General features: G+C 39.4%; 1 protein-coding gene and 1 long non-coding RNA gene across 4 annotated transcripts; both read left to right on the forward strand.

Moving 5' to 3' along the window:
- Positions 1 to 1439: 1439 nt before the first annotated feature.
- Positions 1440 to 7152, forward strand: LOC134878734 (cytoglobin-1-like). 3 transcript variants are annotated; one of them, XM_063904944.1, is made up of 4 exons: positions 1440 to 1458; positions 1972 to 2114; positions 5105 to 5336; positions 6414 to 7152. In XM_063904944.1, exons 2-4 carry the CDS (start codon positions 1972 to 1974, stop codon positions 6576 to 6578), a joined length of 540 nt encoding a protein of 179 aa, XP_063761014.1. In that variant the 5' UTR covers positions 1440 to 1458; the 3' UTR covers positions 6579 to 7152. The 3 variants fall into 3 exon arrangements, with proteins under 3 accessions (XP_063761014.1, XP_063761013.1, XP_063761012.1); XM_063904943.1 differs by lacking the exon at positions 1440 to 1458 and adding an exon at positions 1699 to 1879; XM_063904942.1 differs by lacking the exon at positions 1440 to 1458 and having other exon boundaries at positions 1705 to 2114.
- Positions 7153 to 7608: 456 nt separating this feature from the next.
- On the forward strand, positions 7609 to 10865 carry LOC134878533 (uncharacterized). Its single transcript, XR_010167689.1, has 4 exons — positions 7609 to 7832; positions 8482 to 8573; positions 10136 to 10179; positions 10321 to 10865. It is a non-coding gene; the product is annotated as an uncharacterized LOC134878533 (long non-coding RNA).
- Positions 10866 to 11276: the final 411 nt, after the last annotated feature.

Consider the following 11276-nt stretch of genomic DNA (forward strand, 5'->3'; position numbering starts at 1 on the left):
GCCTTCAGTATAAGTTTCTTATACTTAACTAACTATTCTGCCTTTCTGTAAATCATTCATTCATTGCAAATATTGCATTTCTGGCAGCTCAGTAATACTCTCACTGCCCACCAGATGTCCTTAATCATTACACCTGGATACCGAGTACCGTTGTGTCTTGTGGTTTAATCTATGTTTTGATGAGGAGGGTGTGATGATGACAGTTTGTAATTATTCGTGCCTGAACCAGGCCTTTCTAGATTTGGTGCAAACAGGTGGTGTTGTTGTGACACGATCCAAAATCTTCTGCAGAAACATAAAGTGATATGTGCAGAATGTGTTGATCTACAATCATTGACCAACTCCCTTTGTTTGTTTGATTCCCAATAACCTGTGCTGCTTGAACCTTCTTACTTAAGTTTATGATCTTATTGTTTTAATGGGAGTGCCTGAGGTTAGCACCTCCCAAAGTTTGATTTATATAATTAGGTTAGCAGGCATATCTTAAAATCTGCTGGCAGGAAAGGTGGTTAGTCTGCTCACAAAGGTAATTATGATATTTGACACTCTGCAATACCGGAAATATAACATGACTCTACCTTAAGCTGAGTAACTTGATTGTGACTGGTGTGCTCTTGAGGACTCTGTCAATGTTTAACCCGGATCAGTATGTTAATGGCATCTACTGTACATTGTACCTCCCCAGTCAGGCAGTAAATATCACCTCAATCTTGGCTTTTGTTAAAACATCGGATGTGTTTTCACTGCTTTCATGTTTGTTTTCCTCAGAGATTCCTGGTTAAATGACCTTGTGACCTGGGCCCACCGTGAAAATTGATTATGAACATTCTCAAGTTTTGAACACAAGCGAGGTCATTCTGACTGATAACGGCAGCTGCAACTATCGTAGAAATTTATCGTAAGTCTTATTTAATTATATATATATAGGTCAAGTAATTACTTCCCTGGTTTGATTTCCCCAGTATGTTATCTACGGCTGTCTTTCCCAGGCTTTTGTAACACCTTGAATACAAAAGACTCTAGAGAAGATAAGTTTGCCAGTCTTTTGTATTAAAGGTGTTACAAAAGCCAGGGAAAGTCAGCCGTTGTTAACATACTGGGGAAATCAAACCAGGGAAGTAATTACTTGACCTATATATATATATATATAATTAAATAAGACTTACGATACATTTCTACGATAATCAAAAAAGGTGGAAAATGTATGAAAACGTGCCATGACAGCTGTGTGCCTCTTGAGAGTGTGTGAGTATAATGGAACATGTATAAATGGAGTGAAAACACGCTCATCTAATCTGTATCTTGTCAGTAGCACAGGAGAAACCAAGTGAAATAAAAATCTACCCTATTTCTAATGGACGTCATGCTTTTTAATTTTGTGTTTCTACATTGACGTCCGCAGGGCTTTGCGAGATTAATCTTTTGGATAGTCTGGACTGGTGATGATGGAGGTAGAAGGTCAGAGTGTGCTCCTTCTTTTCTCCTTCTATCTTTTCTTTCAAACCTCATAATCTTACATTGAATCTACACCCGAGCCTTACATGTAATACATATCTGACTCTCTTATTAAGGATTTGTTCCCTATCTCATTATGTTTACATCAAACACCACCTACAAAGGTGAGGTGGGCAGAACGAGAAATAAAGAGGGAGAGAGAGGCAGGAAAGGGAGAGTATAAAAGAGAGAGTATAGAGGCTCCTCCTCGTTCGCTGCGTGTGTTTCTTGTGTGTTTTTTCAGCCTGTTCTTCACTCACACTCTCGCTCAGCAGAGATTCAGAGGTGGAGAGCAAAGATTCTCACTGAGAAGAAAAAAAAAACAGGGGGGAAGGGAAACAGATTTCTATCCTCTCTCACCAAGAAAGGGACATATATACAAGAGGTAGAAATATAGTGTTTATTTTGAAGGAGGTTGGGTTCTCTCATTAGCCCTGCCTTCTGCACGTGCTCAGCTCTGCACAACTGTGTTCCCAGATGGAAAGGATGCAGGGAGAGGCAGAGGGGGACCACCTGGAGAGACCAAGCCCACTGACTGACAAGGAAAGGGTGATGATCCAGGACTCCTGGGCGAAAGTCTACGAGAACTGCGATGACGCCGGCGTGGCCATACTCGTCAGGTATTTCTTTAGTCTTACTCTTCTGTTTTTAAATGTTGAGTTAGGAAGATATACAAGATAAGATTTACTTTATTGATCCCAATTTAGGATTTATTGTATTCACAGCAGCATGTTAAAACAAGGCATTGCACATAATCGGAATATAAAAGAGTAGAATGCTAATAAACATCAAATATAAACATCTCAAAATAGAAAATAAACCGGACTCAAAAGTAAGATGTTGACAGTAGAATCTGTCAAATAAACACTGATCGGCCAAATTACAGCGAACAACATTCAAAAGTAGAATATTATTTACACTGAGTGTGCAAAGAATAACATATTAAATTACATATGAATGTTTCATCTAATCCTGACAAAAATAGAGCTCATAAATGCTGACTTTTCAAAAATGTTCTCCTAAATTCCTCATCTTTAATTAGTCCACCAGCAATAAGATGAAAATCCCATTCGGTCTCTTTCCCCCCTCAGTAATATAATTGCACCTGCAAGGCCCAGTGATGCTTTTCTGCCACTGCAAAGACATCCACCTAAATCACTTTAAATCCAGGGATTATCCTCCCTCCGAATTCAGCTGCTAAATTCTAAATGATCTCATTGACTTACCAAGTTTCCAGGTCGTAACAAAAAGGAAATATTTTTGCCTCTGATATTCTCGCCTCTACTCCTTTATCCTAATCCTATTTCTAAAATAGTCGAGGCAAAGGATAAACATTGCAATCCATCAGTCAGACATATTTGGCTCTTAAAGGGCTCCCTCCCATTGAGCGGGTCATGTTTTGAATGCCTGTTCAGAGGGCCGGGCAATCTGAGCTCTGAAATGTCCCTCTTTTGTCTAAAATCATGGGATGAGAGAGTCAATCACAACAACTGTCACCTAATGTGTTGCTCAATATTGCTCATAAATCATGTAGACATTATTGGTTAGCCTGCAATCGTGTTGGAGGGTGTTGGTGTCACTGTTGTTATTGCTCTGGAACAGCTGGGAAAAACCAACCATCTGCAGGCAATCGGAAAAATAGGTGTGGATACTTTGACTTTTTTTCAAGTGTGACGATCTTGCGATTCACGCTGTTCCATTTATAATCCTATGATTGCAGCAGGTGAAAGTTGAGAGGGAGGTTAGCAGCCCTGCAGGGTGCAAAGCGATCATTTTTACAGTGTACTGACTTTTGGGATTTAGCTGCAGCACTTAAACACATCAAATCACTATCCCACTCTTTCATACGCATATTGAACCTATGACCTTTCAGGAATTTGAGGAATGACAATCGTTTGATAAGCGTGACTGTGGTAAATTCTCCTTTTAGTGGTAAAAAGCAAATCACTATCGCTCTCCTGAACCTAGACCTGAACTTCAACCTTTTCAAACTTCCAAGCTATTTATTACTCTGAAATTGAACATTTTCTCTGGAGTTGGCTCTTCAGTTAGTCCTGACGAAAAGATAGGAAAGGATTAAGATTCCATAAAAACACTAATGAGGCTATTTATATGCAACCACAGGTCATGCAATTACAAGAGAGAGAGATTAAACACCACGGCTCCTCATTAGTTTTGCTGTGAAACTTGGAACACTTTGCTTAAAGACACTAGCTTCTATCTTTTGAACTCTCATATCAAGCCGTATGCTTCACAGAAAAATATTTGCCTCCTTTTTGCAATAGTTGTTGATGAGACAGTGGGAGATGGGACATCAGGTCTAGAAAGCAGCAACCAGATGCATTGGCGCTCTTCCCAGACTGTGGGCGGAGGGAGATTTTAGTTTCCTATTTGCTAATTCGCTATGATACCTTTGAGGTTCAATCAGGGACATAAACCAATGAAAACGCCTTTGAACTCAATATTTGTACTCAGAAATAGCAGGCTGTGCAAAGGAATCTGGACCTGGAACTCAAACAGAAAGCATGTAAGCCAAATTAAACAGGAAGTGTTGACTTTGTTTGCAGTAAGGATCATTCTCAAAAATACATCAGAAAGAAAGCAGCATCAGGTTAGCTCATCGTAGCCTGAGCCCTTATTTTCTTCACCTCTCCCTCTCTAACAAGACCTCACAAATCATGTTCACCTTCTCTATAAATTGCCATAATAGGAGTCACTTTACAGACACATTTGCCAACAGTTTCACAAGGGGGCACAGCAGATAATAACAAAGATGATTGTGTAAATCCAGAAGCCAGAGACATGCTTTGTTCCATGTGTTTTCAACAGAGTTAGAGATAACATAACACCAAATAAATATTGACATAGAAAATTGGATTCAGAGGTGAATTACAATCTCAAAAATCGTTATTCACAGGCTCACATTGTTAACATTGAAGGATGGGTTATATAAATCCTGTACTGTACTGTAAAAGGATGTTGTTTCTACAGTATATACCTGCCTTATTTCTTAAGGGATTGAACAAACAAACATTGAGATTACATTCAAAAAGGCCCAACCTGAAACTGTTTTGCAACAACCTTTAGGACGCACATGTTATCGGACACTGCAAGATTTATTTTTACAATGTAAACGGAAAAAGTGGCCATTTTTAATGCTGGTTTTAATATAATCACCTGTATTCCTTTTAAATAAAATATGAAATGAATGTACGTACTGGATGATCACTAAAGAGCCAAGGTATGTAGTAAAGTATGGTAGAATAGGATGCACTGACAAACATGTATTACTGTTATACTGTCATTTTTAAATGTAGTGATAAAAATCATCAAGCATTAGGATTTCTCTGCAGCTGGATGTTTGTCTTTTACTTTTTTAAATGCATGGTGTCACACAGTATCAACAAAGTGAAGCAAAGCAAGCACTTAAAGGGAAAATATGCAGCACTATCATGTCGGTGCTGATATTTACTCAAGATATCTTGCCAGCTCAGAGGAAAATGAACGTGGGTTTGCAGGATCGAGCTGAGGGCGATGAGATTAGTGGCGCTTTGCAGCAGCTGCTCATACTCATATCTCTCATTTACTCATGACTCTCCTTCCTTTGCAGGCTGTTTGTGAACTTCCCCTCATCCAAGCAGTACTTCAGCCAGTTCAAGCACATCGAGGAACCGCAGGAGCTGGAGAGGAGTGCACAGCTCAGGAAGCATGCTCACAGAGTCATGAATGCCCTCAACACGCTGGTGGAGAGCCTCGACAACTCGGAGAAAGTGGCCTCGGTGCTGAAGCTGGTGGGCAAGGCTCACGCACTACGACACAAGGTGGAGCCTGTGTACTTTAAGGTAAAAACACACTCAGAGATTAATTGAAATTAAAAAATAAACAGTTAAAGCTGCATAAAGGTATTTCTGACCACTAGAGGGCAGAGAGCAGACTCTAAATTACAACCTTTACGTGCTGTGATGTTACAATTGATACATTTTTGATGCCAGAATTTTGATCCCAGTCATCGCTATCTTTGTCCGTTATTAAACCCAGACTATCTGTAAAACCATTAGGAAGCCTGGGTGAGGCAGAGGTGGGGGTTCAAAATGGAAACACGTGTCAAACACGAAGTTATGTCTCATTGCACAACAGTGGAATGATGATTTTATAACCAGATACAACTTGTTATTTATTCAGTTTTAGAGGGACTAGTAGGTAGCCTACATACGGACAAAACAAGAACTCCGGTCTTTATGCTATGCTAAACTAACAGAGTATTAGATCAAAGTGCATGAGCTAAGGAGAGTTTAATAATGTAATGGGTTGAGATGAGCTAACATGTTCAGAGAAAATGTTTAATGGTTGTGATGGTGCCATTTGCTATATAAACCATGGAAAAGGAAAGCACATCTCCATCATGGTTTCATTTCTTTGGAAAATAGTCAGTAGTTATCACAATATTATATGCTCTTTCTACTCAAACACCTCTAAATAAGTTAAAATATCTATATATTCTATAAAAGTATTCCATTAGATGGATATTGTTCAAATGTATTTTGGTGAGTGTGTCATAAGTGTTATACTGAGTATTGGATAATGTGTACTGTGTGTTGATATCGCCTTAAGTTGAGTGTCTGATTATGTGACGAGATGATGATGATGATGATGATGATGATGATGATGATGATGATGAGTGTGTGTGTGTGTGTGTGTGTGTGTGTGTGTGTGTGTGTGTGTGTGTGTGTGTGTGTGTGTGTGTGTGTGTGTGTGTGTGTGTGTGTGTGTGTGTGTGTGTGTCTGTTTGCTTTATGAAGTATCAACATGCCCTATGACGCATAACAGTAACAGTGCACACTAGGGCCCATTGTTACTTCATTATGCCAATGTAATGAGATATTAGGAGATATTATCACATTTTATTGTGTGTTTCCCAGATCCTGAGTGGTGTGATACTGGAAGTCCTTGGAGAGGCGTTTTCAGAGGTGGTGACACCAGAAGTGGCAGCGGCTTGGACCAAACTCTTGGCTACGGTGTACTGCGGCATCTATGCCGTCTATCAGGAGGAGGGCTGGTCTGAGCACTCAACCTCAAGCGGGTGAAGCTTTTAGTCTGGGTTTATTGGACCAGAGATTTCTAATTGTTGGGCCACGGCTCATTATAGAGGGATGAATTGACTGTATGACCATTAATGGGAAGCTATGTATCTGGGGAAATACAGATTAATCTATTATAATCGTGGGCTATGGGACATACACTTTGAATAAGTTCTGGTACTGTGCCATTTTGCTGGTTAAGAGAGAGACGTAGAAATGAAATCTCTCCTCGTTTGTTTTTTATACTCTTGTAAAGGACCAAATTTTTCAAGGTGAGGGGGAAAGTAAATGCAAACAGGGAACAAGAGTAAGAGTAAGAGGTCACATTTGACTTGGATGTGCCTTCTACTGAATGTGTATATCTTAAAAACTGCCATGTAAATACCGTTATTTCTAAATGTCATATGACGTTTCCTTTGATTAGTCCGTGCCCACTTGTGTTCACTTAATGAGATATTAGGAAGACATTTATACATTTTTCTAATGTTAATTGTGATGATTGTACATTTTTTTTCATTATGACTCACCTTTGTATCTGTATTTAACAACATTTTGAAATAAAAAAAACCCTGAGACCTTACTGCCACAGTATCGAATCCCTTTAAAAGAATATATGGTAATTCAATTCCTCTGCATTTCTACGAACTACTTTGTTGACATAATTAGACGTTTCTTTTTTCTCGCTAGGCCTACGGCTCTGGCTGAGTCAGCAGTGCTAAGTATAAGCTGCTGGAAGTCCCTATTTATAAAACCATTTATCCCAGTTTGCTCTCTCTTTTTATTACGGAGAGACCCTGCAAGATATATGGTAGATTGATTGGTATCCGTTGATCCCTGTATAGTCCTGCATGGAGCCAATTTCTACAACACCTTTTATGACATGCTGCCCTTTCTTACTAAAAAAAGACAAAATAACAGTCGATTTTTTATTGTTTCGAGGACAAAGTAAGAGGTGGGTTGTTTCAGAATAGAAACACCCAGCATGCTCTGTTTACCCCTTAGTCCGGCCTAATCCTCGCTAATCCACTGAGCTAATCTCCCCAATCATGAGTGAGTGCCAAGAGGAAATACAGGAATAGTGAGACACAAAATCTGCCTTTTATTGTTGGAGCCTCTCAATGGGAGGAGAAGCAGTGCTCTGAACCACCATCGGCCCCCAAGGAAGAAGATCGCTGGAGGTAGGAACATGTGTACCACCCTGATGGTCCTCACCACCATCGCTCTCATCCTGCGACACCATTTCTTCAACAAGATCACACCGTGAGTACTGAATGTGCTTTTCAGCAGGCACCAAAATAATTGCGATCTGTCTGTTTTAAATTATAAAACAGAAATATGGGACTACTTTTTGTCCAGATTTGGATGCACAAATTCAACATCGTGCAAGAAAAGCATTGAGGACTAAAATAAAGCTCTGCCACACATACAACAAATATGAACACCTTAACAGATGTCTGTTCCATGTGTAAGGGGGTTGGGATGATACTTATCTGCATCATTGATTTGAAATCACTTCAGTGATTATTTTTAGGGCTCGCCTTAAGCAACAGTGTGCGGATTAAGTGGCTCGACACATAACAACAGTGTATTCCAGTTTTCTTCTAATGGAGAGCTGAATAGAGGGGAAAGCATCAGGACTCTCGAGCTCATGGCTGCTAATTGACTCAAAGTGCAATCTTCTCAGCCCTCACCCCCCCAGGCCTGCTCAGCCACTCACTCAGCAATAGCAAACATACCGCGAGGCTACAGCACCATGGAGCGTGGCAACACCTAGCTCACACGCTAATACTAATCTAACAATCAGCGAAACCTCCAGTTCTTTCAACCAATTCTTTCCAGATTCTCAAGAAAGCATTGGTATACAACAGAGAAACAAATGTACCAGTGAGTTTTATGTTCTTTATCACAGGCAGAAGGAGACTGTTGAGAAAGACGTGCCATACATGAAGAGCAATGGAGCAACAGAAACCCAAAAATGAGAGAGAAAGTGAACATCAAAGGGTAAGGACTCACAAACAATCAATCCAATGAAAACAGCCACAGGGGTCTCTTGTGATTTTAGGAATTGCTAAGGCCAAGATCAAAAGCCCGATTTTGGTATCACTTAAAATTCCCATTGATGAAACTTGATAGCGCATTTAGAGTTTCCTGATAGGTAAACAAACCCCACTTTGTTTAACAAGGTCTTTGGTGACTTTCCAATACTTTCTTTCGAAAAGGAACTTATTCGTAACAAATTGAATTTAAAATCAAGGTTTCTTCGTAAGATATGGAGTGCATTTAGCTGAGTCATGATGAGCCATTCTTTTATGAATGATTATATCCCTTCATAATCGTCACTGTGCATGTTTGCTTTTAATTCCCTTGGGTTACCACTGCCCTGAACATGACAAGAGTTGGCCATCTTCTCAAGTGTTGTTAAGCACCAGGTGAGCTCTGTCATTTGCCACACTTGAAATCTAGCCAAAGGGGTGTTCTAGTGATTTAAGTATTGCACTTCCAAACAGCAGAGGTCAAGGTATCCTCCCTTAAAGACTCTGATTATGGTTTAAAAACTGTGGCACTTAAAATTCCAATGATGAAACTAGATAGCATGTTCTATTAGTGTTTCCGGCATTGTAAACATCCATGTTCTCCAGATTCCAGTTTGTTTAAAAGACTTCTTGGTGACTTTTCCCTTAGTTCCCCATATCTTGTATATAGGAATTCATTTGGAACGAATTGCATTCAAACTCAAGGTTTGTCTTTAATGTCTGATTCTGACAAAACCTCCTAATCAGAGAGTAAAACTAGTATAGGGTCAATTCTCAAATAAAAGTGAATAACGTTGCATATTCAAAATATAAACTACAGAAAATAAACAACAAAACTGTGAATGTCAGTGGGTGACAGCGAGACAGAAACACATCCAGACAGACAAAGAGATATCGAGTTATATGGAGTGTGTGTGTGTGTGTGTGTGTGTGTGTGTGTGTGTGTGTGTGTGTGTGTGTGTGTGTGTGTGTGTGTGTGTGTGTGTGTGTGTGTGTGTGTGTGTGTGTACACACTGGGGCGGCATTATAAAAAAGCAGCAAAGCTTCTTTCTGGCAGTATTGTGAAATCTCTGTGTAGCAGGGGCTTGTGTGCTAGTGGAGGTTAACAGGAGGGGCTCCAGACAAGGGGAGAAAGTGGAGCAGTGGAGCATGTTACAGAGGCATAGATGCATAAAGAGCTAAGATGCCTGCCCCACATTTAGCTTTTAAGTATTCACTGCTACACTGCTATATAAACTAAATGATTCAGAAGCAGCACAACAATCCATCATCTCTTTAGAAGGTTATTATGATTACATTACCTACAACCCTTCCACTTGATACAGCTAAAAGATCCCAATATAAAGTAATAAACATAGGGAGCATTTTATCCAACCATTGCATGCAAACTGAATCACTTTTATAGTGACAGTTTTGTGGATTGAATTGAGCTGAGTCATGGTGATTCAGTTGATTTTGATTGACCGTTTTCCCCTTTTGCATCATGACTTTACATATTTGCTTTTCTCCTGTGCTCCCGCTTCCCTGAAGACATGTCAAGTGTTGGCCATCATCTCAAGTGTAGTGAGCATCAGGTGAGCTCTGTCATTTGCTATATTTTACCTCGAATGAACCAGAAAACAAATGGGCAAAGTGTCAAAAAAAAGTGTGCATGTTTGTTTACATCCAAACTGTGAGAACTACAAACCTTGATTTGTTTTGCTTTCTGTCCTCAGGGGCCTCTGCTATCAAGACTTACTTCCGCAGATACTACGATAGAGATTTCCTTGAGAGATTTCCTGTTATCAAATCAAGGTTCCCAACAGGACACTGAAAAACAACACAACCTGTTTTGACATCTCTCCTGCTGACACGCTCATTCCTGAAACAGGAAACAGCAACTGAACAAATTCTTGGAAGATCAAGCCTGACAAACCCTGTCATGAAAACTGAATTTTGTCTTTTCAAAGTTGATTAAATGATCAGGGTAAAAAGTAAAACAACATTATGTGCCTCTGCATAAACAAGCAGTATTCATTTCTTAAATGTTCTTCTGTATTGCTTGCTTTAAAACAATGAATGATTTTTATTAAATGTATGAGTGAGGACAGGATTTGACTGGATGTATCTTTAAGAGTAGCCTCTCTTGAGATCTCATAAGTGACCTGATTCATTCTAAAATAGGGGCTGACGTCCAGTTTTCTATTGCATATGGCAGGAGCCCAGGATCACTTAAAGGTTATGATGATCTATCAAGAGAAGCCCACTGATGAAATAAATCAATGAAATGCATTTGTGTGCTGCTGTTTACTTCTCAAGAGTGTCTCTTCCATGCACTAAAAGTAGCTATGTTTGAGTCAATGATGATGTATTAAAAAGGAGTACATGTTTCTTATTCTAAAATCAGTGAGGGAATTTCGTTTCCCAGATTAGATTAAATTCAATTATACCTTATTAACATTGCACGTGATACAACAAAATTAAGTTTGCTTCCAACCAGAAAGTTCAAATCCTGTAGTATATGAATATAAAGAGGCAGTACGTGGCTCTGGTAGTTTGATCTGGTCAGTTTTGTTTCTCATATTTTAGTTATTGTCATTATGCCGTGCTGTTAGCAATGTCTTTTTTTCCAAAGAGCAAATACATTTTTGAATTTGTATTTTCATTGCATACTGACATTTCAGTGAATACT

Source organism: Eleginops maclovinus, chromosome 16 (assembly GCF_036324505.1).
Source record: "Eleginops maclovinus isolate JMC-PN-2008 ecotype Puerto Natales chromosome 16, JC_Emac_rtc_rv5, whole genome shotgun sequence".
NCBI lineage: Eukaryota > Metazoa > Chordata > Actinopteri > Perciformes > Eleginopidae > Eleginops > Eleginops maclovinus.